Below are 21,471 nucleotides of genomic sequence, written 5' to 3'. Positions count from 1 at the left end.
TGCAAAAAACCTCACCATTCAAGGGATTTTTTTTGTGTGTTTTCCTGTACGATTCTGGCTTGCACCATGGAACGTGGCTCATTGTACGTGGGCAGAAACAACAGAGAAGAGGCACCCCCTGCTCTGCTCCAGCAATGAATAGGAAGTAAGGGAAAAGTTATCCTCCTAACTTTTTCCTACAGAACACAGTGGTCATGAAAGTCACCCCTCTTCAAGGGGCTATCAGCTTGTATGCATATTGCAGACCTTCAGCCAGACTTTAAAAGAGCTTTGGAATTCTCACTTTCTAAAAATGGCAATGAAATCAGAGGAAGAATGACATTTCCAGAGCAAATCAGCATCACAGAAATGAAAACAGTACAAATCTCAGTCCCCTGATCTGTACTGAAACACCAGTTATATTGAAATTATATGTATGCCATTTAATTCCTGGTAGATCCCATGTATCTTCAGCACAAATCTTTTGTAATAGCAACATGCAATACAAAAAACTTGCATGGCATTTTTTTCCTTCTTGTTTGTGCGAGTGATTTATCAAATATGAGTTTATAAACTGAAATGTTCAAGATTTCTTCCAATAAAAAATACTTCTCATATGGTGAAATAATAAGACTTTACCAAATTAAAGTCTGATACCATTCTAGAAACACACTGAAAATAATGAACATAAATCACAGAATCAATTACAAAACAACTGAAAAGAACAAATAAGGTGTAAGCATGCTCTATTTCACAGAAGAAAAGATTTTTTATTTTCTTCTTGGTCAAGTAGCATATTTCAACCAGATTACAACAAAATTACCACAGGATATTAAAGAAAAAATACAAGGAAGTGTTTAGAAAATTATATATATACACATTTGCTTAAAAATTCTAGAATGTAAACATTAGCATAACAAGTTAAAATAATATTACAGTTTTTTAATGCTTATGTGAATACTGTACATATATATGCTTCAGAATTAATACTACCTTTCCTACAGTTTAACAACAAGAAAAAAATCCCCCCAAAATCAAAAAGGAAGTGTCTCCTTCGGTTGCCAACAGGTTTGGTCCCACATACAAGATACTTACTCTTTTATCTCAGTGTTAAGCAAGAAAGAAAGCGCAGCCTGTCAGAATTAGATTTTCAACCACGTTTACATTTCTATCATTTTTATCATCTTAAATGATTAATACTCCACTCAAAAAAAAAACAACAACCTACCACAGTTTAACTTCTGTTGTGGCACAGACATAATTTCTGAAATCTCACTGAAGAAACTGATTGCCTCGACATGGAAGTGCAATACATTTGTTTTGATGCAACAACTACAACAAAAGAGTAGGTCTACATTTTTGCAGCAATTTGTCAAACTGGAAACTTCATTCCTCTCTAAACATTTCAGTGCTCCTTTCTATTATAAATTCATGCCACTATTAACCAAAACCTAAGCCATTATTATTAATTAAAAGTACGTTCTGATTATTTTTTAAAAATAAATTTTGTTTAAAAATTTAAGTTATAGATAACTGGACCACAGAAGCACGTTTAGTGCAGAGTAAGAAATAAATGAAATGGACAGTGTCAGACCACTGTGTTGTACAAGTGTTTTATCTTCCATTCAATATGTGAAATAGCAGGTTAACTGATTTTTTTAACATACTCTATATTTCATAGATATAATTTCATATATTAAAGTGATTCTTTCAATACATAATGCTAAGAAACTACTGAAATGGCTAAATAATCATCAAATTAATATTCTATGTGATGCAGGGTGCTGATAGAAATATTCTAACCTACAGAAATTGAAGACGAGAACTTCTTTACTTTGAGTTGTTTAACCACTTTTCCAGAAGTCACTCAAGCTCCAATACTGAAGTATTATTATTGTTTCCAAGGCAAAAATAGTGTTGTCATGTTAAACATGTTTATTTTCATATATACTACAGTTCCAGCTAGAAGAGCACAGTGCTGTTATCAAGATCTGCAAGGGCATACAGGACCAGAGATTGGTGAAAAAGTTGTTGTCTTTCTCCTAAACAGCTGTTCCACAGGTTTCTCATAGTAATTTCAAGCAGGCAGCTGTATTTCTGTCCACAGGTATGTGTTATCTGTCCTCAGAATTACAAGTTATTAGATGAAAAAAAATTTTTTTGGGGGGTGGGGGGTTTGAACCTTTGAAATGGCATGAAACTTATAGCAGAACTGAGATCCCTGTGTTCTTTGAAGCAAAAAGAATGACTCCGTATCTGAAAGTACTAATAACTGATTCTGTTAACAAAATATCCTATTCTTAAATCATTAATATGTCCTGACAGACAGTATCACTAGTTCACTTGAAGCTCACCAAGTCTCATTTATTACTAGCTTGCTGCTCTCAGTCAGTCAACCCCATTTGTTAGTAGGTTCTTATTTAATTTGGCAGCTACCATGAAGATACTGTTCTACACAATAAAACTTGACTTTGTAACAAAAAAAATTCACCTTTGCAATAGGTCGCACTTTTCAGCCAGTGATCTTTAATACCATTATGCCCTTTCTCTAAATACTTGTATTAATCCAATCACCATGTTTTATAACTTGCAGTAGGTTCTGTAAGATAGCATAGTTTGATTACAACTATCACATCAACAATATATTCCATTAAAAAGACTGGCTTTAAAATTATTAATCTTCCTAAGAGTATGTGACTTAATGGACGCATCAGTTTAAGCCTTTATAACTATGTCAATATCCTGCCTCATATAAAGCTTGGAAATTTATTATTATTATTAAGAAGCTTGATTTAATGCAAAACCCAAGTCGATACAATGCATTCTCTATAACGAATGACAGAATCTCTAAATAAATGAGATTCTGAAACACCATAGTCAATATGTGGTGAATACTGATAGACAATCACATCTGCAAAAGATGGAAGAGCCTTGCTGACCCTCTGTTTCTTAGGAAATAGTTAATTTTGCATGTGACTGGAGAAGAGCATTAAAAGAAAAATAATGCTACTTGTTTTTACAATTTATTTTGAATAGTCACTAAAGGTTCCAGATGAACAGCCCTAGAGACCTAATAGTTCTAAAGATAAAAGAGGACTGAAATGGAAACGATATTACAAATTCCTCTACACTGCCTCGTACCAGGCCGTAGCCTGAGGCTTTCAGGAACAACCCCAGGGCCCAGCCTGTCCCAAGTCCTCTATTCTGTGATTACAGAGCTGTTGAAGGGAGCCAACCAGAAATGATTGAACCCATCATTGTGCACCAGCCACTGATCACATATAAGGGTTTAAGAGCTATCAGTCAGTACCAAAGGAAATTTGATTTATACAAAAATTGTAACTACATGCATGGAATTAGGTGACAGGGGATAAACTGATAAAATCATTCACCTGGTAGAATCATTATTACACCTACAGGTATTTTATAAGAATAATATAACTATCTGGGATTCTTAATACCAGCTGGTCAACCTGCTGGTATTCTGGTAAATAAACAAAAGAAGCAGGATTTGTGACAGATACGTACAATTCTCTCAAAGACAGGGCATTTTAGAATGTCTTGAGGTGCTAAAAATTTGGGCATTCATACCACTAGGTATCTACTTGCAGTCATGCAAGGACCTCACTGATCTTCAAAATAACCACATAAAGTTAAACCATAAAAAGTGGGAAGGCTATCTTGTGAAGAAAGACAATTATTTTCTGAAATTTTAGAGAAACCACAGGTGAGCTTTTAAATGGATTAGTAATGCATCCATTAAGATATCACAAAGTGAACACTGTTTGCAGACAGTAATCTTAGGAGCTGATACACAATTCAGCTAAAGTTAACAAAGAACAATTTGTACACAGTAAACAAGTTTAGTATTTTTATGAGATCTACGTACATACATTAAAATTACAAGCAAGATAATTAGGAATGAAATAATGAAGAGCCAAATGTAGGTACGAAAAATTCCTTCTAAACTGAAAAAAAAAAAAAAAATTCATTTTAGTCTGCACTAGGAGATTTCTTACCATTGGCAGCTTTCTGATTAAGGAGTGCTTTAATCTGTGAACTATTTCCTGAAAATGAATACAGCTTCATGTGACAGGTACATCACAAAGGTTTCCACAGAGTGTTTTCTTTCGGATATACTTGCAACTCAATGTTAATAGATGTGTGTCATATTTCTACTAAGCAAGTCTCCACTTTCTGAAAAATGAATTTAGAATTGTTTCAAAGTGGGACCATCATTATAGCTACTTTTCTTTCCAACAACAACAAACTAAACTACCAGCAGTGTATCAGACTGAAGAGTCTGGAGAAGCATTAACTGGCAAGCTACTAATTTTCCTTTCTTCTTAAATAGATGTCCCACTGTAGTTCACACAAAACACCAACAGTAATTCATCTTTTAATAAAAACAAATCAGCTAGCTCCCAGGCTGGCCTTTTGGGTTTTCTCTTTATCTATCTATTTATTTTGTAAATGAGATCTCTTACTGACTGAGCAATATTGTTTCATTTCTGTGACATGATTTTACTTTGTGGTATTTAATCTACTGAAATTTTGACCTGAAGAGTGAATTCCACTCCTCTTTGCCACATTCTGCTATTCAGTGCAATCTATAAACTACTTATTTCAGTGGTAGGAATCCAGCACCTGGGGCTCACGCTCAGGCACCAGCCCACTGATGTTACTCACGGTGTGTAATGAACCCCTACTCACTCAAGAAGTGCCACTGAAAATGACTGGACCACTTACCTGACTAAACAATATACGATAACCACAGGTTTGCAGAACCGAAGTTCCAGTTCGCTAGAACTTTAGTAAAACACTGAGGTAAAAGATCTATTATTAATCATCAGTTTGGTTTTTTCTGAAGGGTAATATTAGATTCCAATATCTACTGACATTGAGAATTTAATATAATGAATGGATAATAAAATGACAAGATACATCAATTTAAGTAGCATTATCCAAAAAAACTTCTGAGAAGAAAGATGTTCTTACACAAAGGAAAACCAGAATACAACTGATAGAAAATTTGAATGCACACTGCTTGAACTTAATGAAGAGAAGAAGATAGCTAACATATAATTAACTGCCTACGGCAGTGCAGCTAATGGATACTGAACTGGATTCCAGTTCATCCGTGTCAGGACTTCCATCACTTGTAATAATTCTTGCCAATTTTTTTAGTTACTCTAGTACCATCACAAATTACTTTTTAATAAGAGGTGATGGGTAACAGGCACTTTGATTACAGGCAATTTTTAAGTATCACCATGTGAAGGATTTTACAAAATCAGAGTAAGAATTCCACACTGCCCTGCTAATGATGGACCATTCTGTAACATCAGCAACAAATTAATAACAAAATATAACCCAAGACTTGAAAACACTGTTTTGTACCATGCTAATTTTTGTGTATCCTTGTGGTGGCTTATAGAAATCAATAATATTGCACCCAGCCTTACAGCAAGACTGAAATTTCACTAAAATATTATTACATTCTCTGATTTTAAAGAATTACTTCCCTCAAATGAAAGCTATTGAGAATATCTAACTAGAAATGTACAAAAGCTGTTTTTCCACCTATAATGTTTTTCCCTTGTCATCTACTTCGTCAAGTTTTTTAAAAACCTTTGTGTATCAGAGGTTTACAATAAAAAAACACCAGTCTCTATTTACAAAAGGTAATAAATTAGTGAGGTTCTTTTAAGCACATCTTTCTGACATAGTAAGTAGTGATAATAACAACTGTTCTTCTAAGGAAAAAAATTGTCTTGACATGATACCCATGTCTCTCTGGAACAGAAAAATGTACATATCAAAAGGGAGACAACACAATAGAAACAAGGAACTCGTAGTAACAGAAGAACTTCAGAAGAACAAAGGAGAATATGTGCAATGCAGCTTTACAAAACAAAATGCCTATCAGTTTGCTGAGCCCTCGTGAAGAGCCCTCGTATTCTTTTGAGAAAGTGATTACTGCCTTCCAAAGTAGTTACTCAGGATATGACCCTTCGTAATGAATGTCTCCTTTCAGGATTTAAGTTGATGCAGCTGTAGTCTCTTCAGGAGCTTAAATGATAAATATAGGCTGGGAAGGAATGACAGAACAACTTAAAGTACGTGGTGCCAGCATTCACAATTACAAAAAAGGGTCAAAGATCACCGCTCTGAGGTTCCAGGCTTCGTGGCTCTCTCTGATGGTTGCGAGAGAGTTTGGGGAAGCGTGTAGTCACTCTTGAGCGATTGCTTTTGCTTACTGGTTCTCCAGAAGGTGGAATATCACTAGGGAGAGAAGAAATAAAGACAGAAGTAGCTAGTTTATGTTATATGCAAATTATTCTGTAGTTATTCCAAACATGAAAAAAGCAGATGTTATGAGAGCCTGGCACATGACTGCAAAGTACAGCACACATCTTCAGCTACACAGAACTGCATTCTTTCTACTGGTATCTCAAGTGTGAATTACAAATGGGCTCTTTCAAAAATGAGAACTAGTAGAACTTTCAATACTTTATGGAAGATTGCAATTTACAGGATAAAAGCGTATCTCTATGAGCTGCAGTTCAGAAATGGTGGGTAAAGCATTTTGAAGTGATAGAAGAACAAGCAAAATAGACAAGAGCTTGGATGACGCTCTACTTAATCCTCTAATTATGGATGGATGTATCATTACATGATGAAGTACATCAGTAATGCATCCCTGTTGGGAATTCTTCAGTCTCTTCTGACCCACAACAGACTACAGTCTTACATGAATGAGCCTTTTGGAAAGGCTCCGAGAAGAAGTACGATAAGTTCAACAACAAGCAGTAACAGAAAATTCCAGCTTACCTAGGTGATATTCAGAGGCTATAGACTCCTCGGAAAACTACAGTATAAAGGGATAGCATTGTACTTTTGCCGTTCTTTTAGAGGACTTCACATGGTTTTTAATTATACTGCTTACATACAGATCAATAAATAAAACTGAATTTTGCATTTTGCAACTCAGCTAGGCAATAAAATTGCAGCACGTACAAAGCCAAGCTTAGTTTTCTAAGTTAAAAAAACCCCTCATAATACCTGTCTTCAGAGTGAGTTAACAAGTCCATAAGGGAGGAATTGCACATCTGCAGTTCTTGCCAGATTAAACAAGTACAGATATACTTTTAAACAACCACCTAATTTACTCTATGACTTCTCTTTTGCCTGCAGAGTGACCTTCCTCACAGGTCAGACAGCCCTGCAAAAGCCATAGGCACACTCAGGCTCCACTAGAGCGTTTCGAGCACCCACACAGGAGAGATCTTAGCAAAGCAAAAGCCTTCAGCAAGTCCTGGGGCTGAGTGGAGTATTCACTTGCAGAAGGCAGAGCACTTCTGCATGATAAGGCAGCGGTATCACTGGTGGCCATTAGCTTTGTAACTACAATGCACACGTTGGCTGTTACTCACTAAAATAATAATTTCAAAAACAGTATAGAAAAATATGTGTCCAATTCAGATGCTAAACATTAACATAAAATAAAATTATGTTTTTTAATGACAGTATATTTCAATTGTCTAAACTTCTGAGCCAAACAGTCTAAAATAACCTTAGTTAAAATAATAAAGGCTTTTTCTAAATTAAGGTTCACCATGCTCCTATTATAGCATTTAGTCTTCCTAGGTAACTAGGAAGTCCTTCACATGAAAAAAAATGCATAAAATACCTGTGGTATACATCCTCCTCTTATTTAATAACAAGATTAACAAGTTAGATCTTTAATTCCTTATATTCCTTGTCACTAAGATAAAAACTCTAAAAATTAATTTAGTATCTGTTACTAATTCTTGGTAGCCAAGGATAATTGGATTCTAACCCTGGTCCTACGATTTCTTATTTTGAAACTCAGCAATGCTATCTAAGTTGCTGTAGAGAATTCTGATCATGTGAATCCAATTTCAGCTGTGCTCATTAGCATGGATTTCTTTTAGTAACATGAATATTATTGCTCATTATTTTTATACTATTTATAAAATTGCAGCAATGCAGTGTTGATACTCTAATGCTCGTAAAATAGAGCTTGGGATACTGGCTTCAGAGAGTGTGATTTTGTGTTAAATATATATTTTTCAGGATATGTAAACATAAAAGCATCTAAATATCAAGTATACAATGGAATAAAATTAAATTTTCACCTCATTGGGCTTTTCTCAATCCAAAACAGGTTAATTTACCAGCATGATGGCCACTGCTGATAATACTTGAACTTTATCAGGCGGACAGACAGCTACTTTACAGGCAAACGGTAGTTAACATTGCAGAAGAAATTACAGCATTCTGTGCGATTACTATAATTTGGTGATTGCTTTATTGAAATACATTTTAATACACAAGCTCCTCCTGCTGGCATGTCCACAAAATGACATTAGCGTCAGCCCAATGGGAATTCAATTGTCCCTTCTGGAGGAAAAACACTCTTTAAGGAAAAAAGCACAAAAGGTGCAAAAAGAATTCCCCTAAAATGAAGAGATATGAATTGATATGCCTGAAAGACATGGCTGAGGTAATACGATCATCTTAGAATCATTACATGAACACCAATGTCTGTGAACGAAGGACAAAAATTGCAGGTAATTCTGCTAATTTAAATGATGCTACTCCAGAATGAGATGTATCTAATAACGAAATTAGAGATAATTTGTCTTAAATGTCTAAGCTAATTTTTCTAATGACAATCAAAATTCTAAGACAAATCATTATGTTATGTAGGTTTACAGAGCCAATTTATATCTGAGGAATTTGATCGTCATGCATCCAGCATGAAAAAGGAAACTGGAGGTGAAACTGAATTCCATGGAAACAGATGTTGTATGGGGAAAAAAGTTGAGAGCATTAAGAAGTTACACATTTAAAAGTATATATCTTAAGACCTTTTCCATCCTGCCTCCTCCAAAATGTGTTGAGAAAATATGCCTCCTCACCTTGTCTAGCTCAGCTGTAGCTTTTTACTCTGCAGTTAAAATGCTGACTTTCAAATAACACCCAGAAAGTCTAACTACTAAATTTGGGAGAAAAATGACCAACCACCCCCAAAATGCATGGTAATCAAGTAGGAGGAAAAGATCAATTTCCCATCTCTTCTGTCTCCCGTTACTTGATTTAATAATTTAGTTCTGGCCTTGAGGTCAAATGATACTTATAGAGTATAGACTCTGGCACTAAATGAGACACCTTTCAAACCGATTGACAGTTCGACAGGTCAGATATTCCGTGAACTCCTGGGCAGAGGTACAAACACCTTCAAATGATCCTGTCAGTATTTCTGGCAAGCGCGTGCGAAGATGAAACTGAGACACTTGTTCTGAATCTATTTTTGCCAATCTGCATTTGGGATTGAGGAGGAAGGAATAAGCATACCTACATGCAATGTTTGCAAATCCTCTCTCTCGTTTGTCTCATTCAGCAAAACCAGTCTCTGGGCTAGTTTTTTGAGGTTGAGTTAGGCTTCATCTATAGTTGATAGTTTTACTCAGCTTAAAACCTAATTTTAAATACATAAATCTAAACCAGGGAGTAGCTCTTCTACAATAACTCTTCCTGAACAGCTACCCCAAGTCCCTGTGGTAAGCACTTACTCTTTAAGTCTACATCTGTCTAAGTTACACCTGTTAGTTTTAATACAACATTTTTCTTTTCATTCTATTACCTTCTTAGCCACTGAAGTCTTAACAGGGCTTAATTTTCTAGGCTGAGTCTGGCAGGCAGCCAGATGCTTGCCAGGCATTACCCTGTTCAGCAGTGGAATGTCTGAGTATTAAAGGCTCAAGTTCTCGTCTACATTCTCACCTTGTCCCATTCTGAAGAAAAAAGCAACCTGCTGAGGCAATCAATTCCTTCTTCCCACCAGGTCACTGTTTAGCTTTTAAGCATTCCTGATTGATCTGCCCAGCATTTGTTTGGATACCAATTCAGTTTCATTGATTTTGTCTTGGTGTCAAGTTCTGCCTAAGGTCAACCTATAGAAAATAGCTTAAAATAACTGGTCTTTTTAATTAGCTTCCAGTTTTTTCATACCTTTTTTATTGCTCTCCATGTATCAAAACATAAACTGCATTTTTTGTGTTTTTCTTTACATATTTAGCATATGGAACTGCAGTATTCTCTTAGCTGACATTGTGAACATTTAGAAGAAGAAATTTATTTCCCATCTTCAGGATAAAATTAGAAAGAGAAGTTTCTTATGAAAACACTATAACGTGTCTGCAATTGGAAATACTGTCGTACCAGTCAGAGATCAGAGAACAGAAGTAATAAGCACATCCTGGGAGTGTAGCAAAGCTCAGGATCAGGTATTTCATATATATATATCTCCTATGTAAATGCCTCTCTGGAGACATTAATGATTCTAGTTTTCCTTGAGTTGTATTAAACATACCTCATGAAGAAAGGCATTAGCTAGCAGATAAATTTGGTGGCTTTTTTGCCAGTTTCTTGTGTGATTAGTATTTTTGTTTGTCACAATAATAATCTAATTTCTGGTAATAATCCCAATATTTAATGTGGTAAGCTGGATTCAGAAGCCAGCCTCCTCAAAAAGATAGTACTAAATGATGCCTATACTATACTAAGAGATTCTTATTAGACAAGTGACAACTAATTTTGACTTGCTAATACAACGTATCTCAGCACTTTTTTCTGCCAATTAAAATCAGCTAAAACACCTGTTTAGTGGCAGTATTAACTGAGACTCTGACTTCATCAAATCATTTAATATACTCTAGTAACTCCTGCTTTGCAGTGATCTGGGTAAAATTCTTGTTTCCAGTTGCTGAAGTGTAAAAATAATTGAAGCCACATTCTTGCCATCACTCCCATTTTACAGAAATGAAATATAATTATTAATGAGAAACAGTAAACTCCATCTATTAACACAAGTGACTGAGTTGGGATCTTTACATTGTCAGCTATTAACAGAAGAGATAGAAAGATATGGGTAAGATAATCCCTCTATAGTACACTTCAACACTGAAATTCCTGAAGACACTATTAAAGCAAAGTTGTCAGGTTGAAAACTGAGCAATCATTTCCTACCAAGATCAGATCTGAATTGACTAAGAAATTGAAAACATTAATTCTAATATTTTAACTGTTTTATTAATATACATCTACTTCCACACATACTTCTACAGCAGAACACAGTATTCATAATGACGTATTCAATCTCTTCTTGCTGTGAAATAATTATACACACAATCATGCTTCCATTTGTTTTAAGTTGAATGATCCTAACTTGAACATTCTCACGCTACAAATCAGTTTCCATATCAGCATGAAGATTTTCTTCATAAACATCATCTGCACTGATAACTTGAATTTTTCTGTAAACCATGAAACTCTACATAATTCTGATTATCACATCTTTTTTTTCTTCCACTAACTTTACTTTGAAGTTGGCATAACAAGATGGTTACTGTACAGTAGATGTTTAGTATCTGTTAGTTATACCCTATAAAATGAATAATACCTATGATTAATTCAGGATGAGATACATTCTCTCTCATTCAGGAAATGCTCAGAACCCTGTAAAAATGACTTTTCATTAGTCAACATCTGAGCAATACTTAGAACTAGAGTCCCATTCCTTGGCTTTCCAATGAAAAATGACATCTGCCTCTGGGAACGGTTACCTTCCATTTTTTGTGGTGCCCCACCTAGAATAACATAATGCATAAATATGGTACTCATGCAAATGATCCCTTCACAACTAACAAGAAAGCCAGAAACCATTGAACACACATATAAGAAGTGTTAACAATAATACACTATTTTAATTGATATAATGGTTTTGTGTATTTTAATTATTAGTTGAAATACAGTAAGCTTGCCTATTCCATCCATTTTCATCTAGAAATCACCAACATTCTACGCTGCTGGAGGTTACCTGAATTTGTGTAAGCAGTATAATCTACCACTTCTCAGCAACAGGTAATTTAATGAACAAGTGCTTCAGAAGCAGAACATGTTCCAAGGTTGTTTATATAATAACAAAATGTAGGATTTGCTTTCAGAAGAACTGTGTTTGGTGAATACCTGGATTTATTTTTTCCTCCTAGTACTGTAATTATCATCTTTAAGGAAAGCAGAGGCAGATCTAGGATACATTTTTATTGAAAATATTGAGGTGACTAGAAACAGAAGACATGCATCAGGATTCACAATGCATGATATATGTGAAAATAAAAGGAGTAAAACTCTTGTTTGACAAGTAGCAATTTCAATGTGCTGAGACAGCAGTGCATTACAGTGACTAGCCAGGCACTTCCTCCTCCATATTCACAAGTTGTTTGCATGCAAAAATGACATGGAATGGAGACAACTTTAATTACCAAATTAGCTTTTAAACAGCCCGTAATCAATACGATTGGCATTGGAAGTAACAACAGAAAGAGTTTACAGAAAGTGCATTTGCAGACACCAGCGCATGAGAAGCCAGTAAAAGGAGTTATATATTAACACTTGTGAGCTACCCACTTCTAGTTTACACAGAACAAAAAATGCAAAAAGTCGGCCACCTTTCATGCTAAGCACTGGAAAAAAAAAAAGAGAAGGCGTATTCCTGCCTTACTTCACCCTGTCTGACTTTTAACCTTTGACACCACACAATTCAGCTTCATGGGTAATGCAGCAGTTACCAGTCTCCTATTCTGGAAATCTGCCACCTACATTTCCATGTGCTCAGGGAACAAACAGCTCTTGGTGCTTCAGTTCTGAGCTGGGGGCAATGGCCCCGGCGTAGCTAGTCATCTACTGTCTCCCTGTTGATAAGCTTTGTCCCCTCCATGCTCCTTCGCTCTTCTTTGCTCCAAATTCAGCCAAGCAAGAATATATGCCCACAAGAACTAGCATTTACACTTTTCAACATAGTTTAAATAGTCTCTGTGGGAATAATGCAACTTAGCTGTCTTTGCTTTGACTTTTGCAAGTGAACTGCCCATCATAAAAAACAACCTGCGCAATTACCGTTATTAATTTTTAATAACAAACCCCTTTTTCTAAAATTACCATGAAAGCAAATGGAATCATAAAGAAAAGTTGTGATCAAAACATGTTGTTTTGATCTTCCAAGCAAGTGCTTGAGTTCTAATTGCTCCATCAAGTTAAGAGGTATCAGCTGATCCTCTCAAGTATCTTCATTTGTCATGAAGATTACAGCATAATATTAACATATGCAACAAGGCAGAAGAGAGCTGACATGACTGTTCTCAGGGACAGACCCAGATTTGAATGGATGTCATGTTAACAATAGCAGCTATGAATGTGAAAAATGAACAAACCTAAAAACTACTCCTAGAATGCTACAGAATCATAACTCTTTTCTGGAAAATACATTAGCAATAAGAAAAGTAAAGAACAGTGCTTTATAGCAATCACTCTTTCTGGTTTTTGCTTTTATTTTTTAAATCCTAAGGACAACTTACTGCACTCCAACCATCAGCTTGATACTAATAGTGATCCATGACCTAAAAACTCAAAAATATAGGTCTTATTCTCAATCTTTGGCAGCTTTTAGATTGTTCTTAGTTTTAGCCTATTATTTTTAATTTCCCTAAGTTAAAAAAACAAATCCAAATTGAGTTGGACAGCACATAGAAAACAGTGCACCTGCACTTAGAAACATAATCACAGACAGAGTTGAGACTTGGCATAGTGGAACTAAACCAAATAAACACAGGTAATCAAGATGGGAAAATAAGTAAATAAAGTACAGAATTGAGTTCTGTCAACAGAGTAACAAGGGAAATGCTGGCTTTGTTCTTGGTAATAATGACAAGGACTAATTTTTACAGTTAATCCAACACAGAATGGGAAGCTAATCAAAGAAGGTATGACATTGCCTGGTAAATGACTACAGGAGCCAGCTCGGGATGCAACATGCTCAATGGATTAGACATAATCTAAACAAGCATCAGGCTGGCCAGCAAAAAGACGACCACAGTAATTGGCAATGAAAATAATTTTCTGTTTAGTCAGATTTCAATTATTTTCTTTGTAAGAAAGAAAATGGCAATGATAAACATAGGCTCATCCTTTTTTTAACTACGACTCCAAATCAGGCTAACCAGAAGCAAAATTTACTACTGACTCCAGTGGGAGTTAATGCCCAGTACATTGCTGGCCATGTACTCCTGAAATTTGGGAACAGGTCTCCAGGTATCATCAGATTCAGATTCTTTAAAGAGTACATAATCTTGGTTCCTCTCCAATGCAGATGAAACTGTGCCAGTGAGTTCAAAATAAAAATAAATAAAATTTGCAATAAACTTGCTCCTTGCCAGAATATTAAAGAAAAAACAATTTAGGACAACAGTGATCTGCTGTGACTCTCACGTTGCTGGCAGCCATTTCAGTGCAACTCCAGCACTGGAGCTGCATGCCTGGCAACTGGGCAGTAGCAGCTTGGGAGCTGCTGAATGTTCTCAGTTTTCAGCTTCACAGAGAAGCCTGTAAATGGCTGCTGCTACCCAAAGTATCTGTTTCTGTATCCCAGCTGAGTTTTATCCCATAAGGAAGTTACAGGATCACAAGAAAGGCACTTTCATCTTTTACCTATGAACTCCCCAGGAAGTTCCTCCTCTCCTTGTCTCTCTGAGTTTTGTGGGTTTTGGCCACATGAAGATTTTGGTGTTAGGAAGACTAGCCAACCTTGATATAGGATATTTTATGGCTCTGAATAAACTTTGAACTAATCGGTGACTAAAAAAGCTGCTGAGGTATCACTCTCCCTGGCTGAGAAATGGATCAATGAAGCATCTGTATGCAGAGGTCAGTATTACACATGAATGCATCCAGTACCAGAAGGCAATAAGATGATGCAGAAGTTTATCTTTGTTAGGGTAGTTCTGCTTTGCAAGCAGCAGGAGAAAAGTCTTAGAAGACAGCATATATGGCATGTGCCTACAGTCCATCCTTGCAATATTGCTATACGGGCCTGAAAAGCAAAGGACTACGCTGATGCAACGTGAAGACTATTTATGCCTTACATAGGTGATATACATCAACTTGACTGCAGTAACAACAGCTCTACAGTTAAAACTAAAGCATTTTTCCCCTTATACACACAGGTGCCCTGTGCTTAGAAAAAGCTGGGCACTGGATTTTGTTGGAGTCTTCAGGATTTAGATGCATTTGCCTCAGCTGTAGCACCAACAGTAAAAATATGATAAAATATTCAGTCTGCTTGACAATGCAAAACAGCCCCATTTTATGTCCCTTTGGTCACACCTAGCTAGTCTCAACAGCTAGTGCTTCGGGATTTATCTCTTTCAATATGTAGGAGTCTTCTGCTGAAAGATTTTTAAAGGAACCAAACATTCAGAGCTGCTCAGTATATTTATGACTTACCCAGAAACTGTATTAAGACTAATAAATTAATTCTCTTACAAAGAATTAATTTATGACTTCTTAAAGGTTAGAATAAAATTTCAGAAACAAAATTTCAGAGTTAAAATAGACATGGAATAGTAAGAAACAGGCTCTTTGGATCTTTTGCAGTTGCCAGCTGTTTACAAGGCACAGATTTCTAACACTTTCTCTGGTGAACAGCAATCCCTGCAGAGCCACACTCTAGCGGTTCTCCTTCTTACTACATATCATGTGTTTTAATAAACTCTTAATATTAAGTGTTACACTTTTAAAATCTTATCTAAAAATAAACCTTCATACTGCTGTTGGTATAATCAAACTCTGGGGGACTGTGTAATTAAAATGTGAAGATCTGAAGAAAAATTACTCTGGTCTGCTCTTGGAGACTGTGACACCAGCCATCCCAGTACAAATCCCTCCTGTAACTTCTGTCTAAAATTGGGTCATTTTAGCAAGAGTAAACTGAAGAAGCCTGTTTCATTATAAAGCAGATCTGCATTAGGAAATCCGCAGCTATTCTGTCTACTTCATCACAGACAAGAATAGGTTGATGTTATACTTACACCTGTGTTGCAAATATACAAAATACTCCAGTCATGTTGTCCCTGGGCTAGGGCCATACTGAAGCAGTAAGTGGAACAAGCATGGAGAGGATATCTGTGCAATCTCTGCATGCTGCAGATGAACCAGAACTGTGTGATGAAGCTACCTCTATTATTTCTGCAGAGACCTCAACAGTTCAGGTCATTTTGCATTTCTGAACTGACATTTGGCCTACTTTGTACCTACAGAGAACGTATCTGGAGACTTCTGAAGCAGTCTAAAGAATATTCCTAAAAAACTAGCAACAATCACTTTCTTTACTCATTTGCTAATGAGGTGAAGTGATATGGCAAGGAAGTACGCATGCATACCATTAATCTTTGTTATTAATAGATGAGTGCCTATAATTACACCAAGTAATTCTAGAATCCTTCAGCTAACTGTTCATGGATTCTGCAATCACCACAGAAGTGCCAAACATATTAAAAATACACCACAAAAATAGCATCTGATACACAACAGAACTGAATGGACTATGTTTATAGCTGGCAGATTAACAAAGCCAAGGAACAAAGCTTCTGAAGGATGTTTTGAATTTCAGTGATGGCCTGTAGCTAATTCATGCTGTTTTCACATGAGAAACGGATGGCTGCTGAAATATTTTTCAATACAAGTTCAAATGAGGAAAAGCAATAACCCACCTCCTTTTGAAAAACTGTGCAGTTAGGCATAAACAAACTTGTTATGGTCTGGATTAAAGCCAAGTACACGCACAAGTACAAAGATACCTCCCTTATGAAGATTATTTGCTTCATGTATTTGAATCGATGCATCCATTTATCCATTACTGACAGCGTTGCACAGAAAGGAGTACGAATAAGCCCTGGAAGACTGCAATGTAAGATGTATAAACAGATTTTTCTAAACCACATTTTCCTGAGTATTCCTTACTGTTTCATATGCTAAAGAAAGAAATAAAGCTTATATATCCATCTCTCAGCAAAGCCTCTTTCGCTCCACAAAATCTTTTCCACTGTGGAAAAGTAATTAAACTTAATCTTTGGTTTTACTCTCAGTGAAATAAGCTTTACAGAACAGTTTTTCTTGCAATGCTCCAAATCTAACAATTACATGAAGAGAACAATTTTAAAGTCATGATGTTTCATTAGTAAATTAATTTTTTAAAAAATCTGCCATTCTAGTAATTACAGAAAATTTACATATTGGAGTATATTTACACACACACGTTCTGATTTAAAGAACAGTGTATTTTCAATACTTATTCCCCCCTTTTCTTTTACTCCCTTACAGATTCCTCAAGGGCAACTGAACTGAGACATTGACATTTCAGGAGATCTGTAGCAAACATCATAAACTGACGTTTGAGAGCTTAGCTTGCGATATTTCTGACAATGGATTACATAAATACACTACGCCAAAACTGTTTGTAAATGCCATCCAGTGCCAAAAATGTTTGCAAATGTCACAGGGAACCACCCAATATGAAAAGGATCCTTTCCTTAATCTAGATTGATTACTTCTGCACAAAGGCCTGACCTACAGGCTACAGAACACAAACAGTGCTTCACTGATGCCTGCTGTGCCCCCCTGTGACTCCCATCAGTAGGAAATGAAACCATGCAGTGACTTACAGGAACTGTTCACTGTTTTTCTGCATCAGATATCTTGAAAAAAACATCATTTTCAATTTCAGAGAGTATCAGAAGGACAATTTGGTGATAAGACAATGGGTGTTTGGGAACTGAAGAGAGAACACAGGTCTATTACCCTGACTAACAGAAGATGCAGCTAACCTGTTAGATCATGTTACTCAGACCCTGGTTCCTAGACAATAGATCCACTAAATCATGCTCTCACTGGAGAGTGTCACCTTTGTGTATCGAATACACACTTACTGGTCTGTGATTTCTTCCATTCTTCCACATTCTAGAAAGTCTTGGATTAAAAGTGATTTTTTTAGGTGGTCTGTGTTGTTGGCAAATATCTTATCAAGCTTCTATTTTAATAATTCAGGCTGAAAATGCTAAGTCAAAGACTTTCTTTCGAACATGCACTCTGAATTTAAGCCACTGTTGTTTGTACCTGAAGTTATCTGTTATAAATGGTGTCTATCAGTTTCATGACTTCCAAATATGAATACAATATAAATAAGAGATTATTTGGTTTGGGTTTTTTTCAATTCTAGTAACCAGTTTCTATTAATTTTGTGAATGTATATTTAAATAGATACTTCCCTCTTCAGTTGTACATTTCAAATTCTAACTAAAAAAAAAAGAATCACTAAAAGTGTTTTTGGCTATGAGAACTTGTCAGTGAAGAAACTACACAATCCCATCTACTCAAAGCCCTACACTACCTACCTGAAATCTGCTTTCAGCTAAATGGAGAAAGTAACTTTGAAAATTTCTCTTCCTGGAAATTCATGGGCTTTTCCAGCACTCTGCCACTCCAAAGAAGAGATCAGACTTTGGAGCATTCAAGCTATCGCTGTACACAGTGGAATAACACATCATCAAAAGGGGTCTCCTCTAATGCATTGTTTTGAAGATCATGAATGGTAACTAAGGGTTATGGATCCCAGGGCTCTCATATCCATCTGCACTTGCACACAGAACACTCTGACTGACCAGATGGCTTCTTACAAAACAACATGTTTATATGAATAGTTTCCAAAACACTTTCTGGTGGCATGCTTATTTTCTGTAAGAGTCCTGCAGATGGTTCCCTTCCCCTACCTATATGTTCTCCAAAATATATCTTCTGAACTAGCTGTTATACAATCTTCAGCTACATATGCTGAAATTTGACTATGAATATCTAAAGCTGGCAATTTTCTTAAAATAATCTCCATAAAAAGAAACTTAACAAGCAATTATAGATCAGCTAGTTTAAGTGCAGCTGTAGAATAAATATTACAAACTAGTTTGCAGGATTTAGTAGGCCAAAAAGTAAGCTTGAAAGCCACAATTTAATCACAGGCAATTCATGTAGATTTGGACACGGGTGGTCTTGTTTAACTTGTATTCTTTGACAGTATTACTGCCATGGCAAACAAGGGCAATTAAGTTGATATCAGTGCTTTAGGTTTATAATTGTCATGAAGTCTGATATTGATTCTACTAACCAGGAGGTAACGTAACTTACTGGGCAGGAAACTGGCTCAAGAAGGGCAGATTTTGTGAAAAGAACATTATTCAGATATATCAGAGAGATCTGTGGGGTGTACACACATGACGCATGAAGCAGTGAGGTACTGAAATGGTCCTGAACAACTATGCAATAAATTGCTCTTATCATCCACATTTACCACTATGTGTTCACTCTAGTAGCTATCACTATAGAGACAATTTAGTGGATTCTCACCTGCTGAGTAGTTTAAAAAATTATACCAAGAAAAATTCTCTTAATATCAAATAAAAATATTCACTTTGGCCAGTCTGGTGCTCTTTGATGACTTGGATGCCACATAAAAACATGCATTAGGGCATAACATAATATTCTATATGTTTGTGGACATTTTATATTGAAAATTCTGTGCCATTTTAAAACATATTAATATTTAGGGATTTGATTGAAAAGGGACAGAAAGATATACAGCTTTGGTAGTTTAAAACATGAGCGCTCCCATGTTGGAAAGTGGACACCACCATACAGTAGGGAAAGCAAAACATTTAGGCATCTGCACTTGTTTACAACCCCAACGCTTTAGCACATTCTCAACTATTGATTGTTTGTGTCGCAAACTCCTCTGTGCTCTCCTTCTCTGGAGGAGTCAGCTCCAGCAGAATAATGGGGCAAATTGTTATGGACAGAGAGGGTAACTAGGAAATAAAGCATCCAGACATGTCTATTCTTATTTACTAGAGAATTTAAGAAAATACATAGAAAATAAAACCCTTTCTCATTAAATTAGGTATACTATTAGAGCAAAATTTTTAGAAGAATCCTACTCACGTAATCATGCCAGAAATTGTTTTACATTATAAAAAGAAAGAACTAGATGATTACAAACAAGCTTTCTTCACAAATCATGTATACTTATTAATGACACAAAAAAATCTGAAACTTTGATAATAACTGTTACTTGAAGGGAAGGAAGAAAGAAAATGTCCTGTAAGATCTCTTAGCTATTCAAGCAGGAATATGTTCTATGTGCTTGCAATAAAAGTTTTTATTAATCCTCTATGTCAATCTCTTTCAAATGTAAAAATTTCAAATATAATTTTATAACTGTTAATCAGATGCATACTAGGATGTTAATGGAAAGTAGTCTTATGTACATTGTTTTTTATTTTACTATTTTCATGGTTGTACTTTGCAACTCTTGATTATCATTTTGTATGAGAACTAAAACATGCATTTGTTTTATCCAAGATTTAAGTATAAAGCTATGGCATTCCACCTGGAGACAAATAGCATATTAACCCACTGCAGAGACTGCTGAACTGACAATACATCTATCTCAAGCTCTCAGTGAGACTTAATTTAACAAAGAGAGGCTGATAAATTGAGTTGACAGGCAGACTTTGAGGCTCTGGGCAAGCCTGGCTGAGCTATGGAACGTGTATAGACTGAGCGGTGCACACACCTAAAAGACTACCAGAATACCACAATAAAACAGAGATACGAATATGTCAAAATCAACCATAATATTGCATCTGGAAGAGCTGGTGGGTAGCTTACCTAGGCAAGTGTTTCAGTTTCCTATATTTTTCCATAGAGTTCACACATTAGGCCTAGAGAATTAGCACAGTAGCCTGATACAGATGATATCACAAATGTCTGTATTTTAAATTGTATTAAAATTGCCTTCTAGATTTAACACACGCACATTCCATAATTTTATATATCCACTTACAGTATTGATACCAATAAACAGAGACAACAAAGTTTTAGAACTGTACAAGGAAAATCTTTCTTACTGAGGAAGCACGGATTCTAAGGTTTCAGGATGAGTAGTGTATATATACTGCCTCATTGGAAAAAAAATGAACATATAGATTACCTTAGAATCTACTGAATGCCTCCATCAGCCAAAATGTATTTAAAAGTACACAGATGATGAAGTTACAGAAGATAGAAGACATTTGCTTGCACATTTTCCAAGTTTCTAATACTATTTTAAAAAAAAATTGCAATTTTACATCTAGACTTCCCGAACTATGCTGAAAGATTCCTCAGAAGCCTAAAATATGCGTGGCAGCATTTTGGAAAGCTTTATTTTCAGTTAAATACAGAAGGATTTTCTTCACTGGAGGTAGACAAATATTAAATAAAAAGAACCTCAAACAATCTGAACAAAATTCAGTTCAACAGTTTGGCTTTTAGTTGCCCATTATTGGTGATGCTATAATCTCATTAACTCTCAGCTCATCTTGTATATTCAGGATATGTTTAACACCATTGGAAAAGAGTTAAAACTAGAGGTATGAAAATTAAACGTTACTTAAGCCATGTTAGATGCAATTGATGAATATCATTTGGCCAGGCTGTAACAAGGCCAACATTCTGAAAAAAACAAGGATCATCCTTATAATT

At 35.7% G+C, this 21,471-nt stretch overlaps 1 protein-coding gene and 1 long non-coding RNA gene across 7 annotated transcripts in view; one reads left to right on the top strand and one right to left on the bottom strand.

Annotated features, from left to right (window-relative positions):
• Positions 1 to 21,471, bottom strand: part of SNX29 (sorting nexin 29) — a 246,919-nt gene that overhangs the window by 108,204 nt on the left and 117,244 nt on the right. Inside the window, exon 21 of one of the 5 annotated variants that reach the window (XM_064461868.1) lies at positions 2,081 to 6,264. The exons of 3 other annotated variants lie outside the window; for them this stretch is intronic. In XM_064461868.1, coding sequence (XP_064317938.1) covers positions 6,135 to 6,264 — 130 coding nt within the window. In that variant the 3' untranslated portion in view covers positions 2,081 to 6,134. Of the gene's footprint in view, positions 1 to 2,080; positions 6,265 to 21,471 lie in introns of those variants that run through there. One more of the 5 variants, XR_010374645.1, reaches the window with a different exon arrangement.
• The window catches only part of LOC135315203 (uncharacterized), a 38,509-nt gene that overhangs the window by 16,051 nt on the left and 987 nt on the right, over positions 1 to 21,471 (top strand). Inside the window, exons 4-6 of one of the 2 annotated variants that reach the window (XR_010374647.1) lie at positions 1,936 to 2,086; positions 11,855 to 11,931; positions 17,224 to 20,179. This is a non-coding gene — a long non-coding RNA (uncharacterized LOC135315203). Of the gene's footprint in view, positions 1 to 1,935; positions 2,087 to 11,854; positions 11,932 to 17,223; positions 20,180 to 21,471 lie in introns of those variants that run through there. The other variant, XR_010374648.1, reaches the window with a different exon arrangement.

Source organism: Phalacrocorax carbo, chromosome 10, assembly GCF_963921805.1.
Source record: "Phalacrocorax carbo chromosome 10, bPhaCar2.1, whole genome shotgun sequence".
NCBI lineage: Eukaryota > Metazoa > Chordata > Aves > Suliformes > Phalacrocoracidae > Phalacrocorax > Phalacrocorax carbo.
This window is presented reverse-complemented; position numbering and strand designations above follow the sequence as displayed.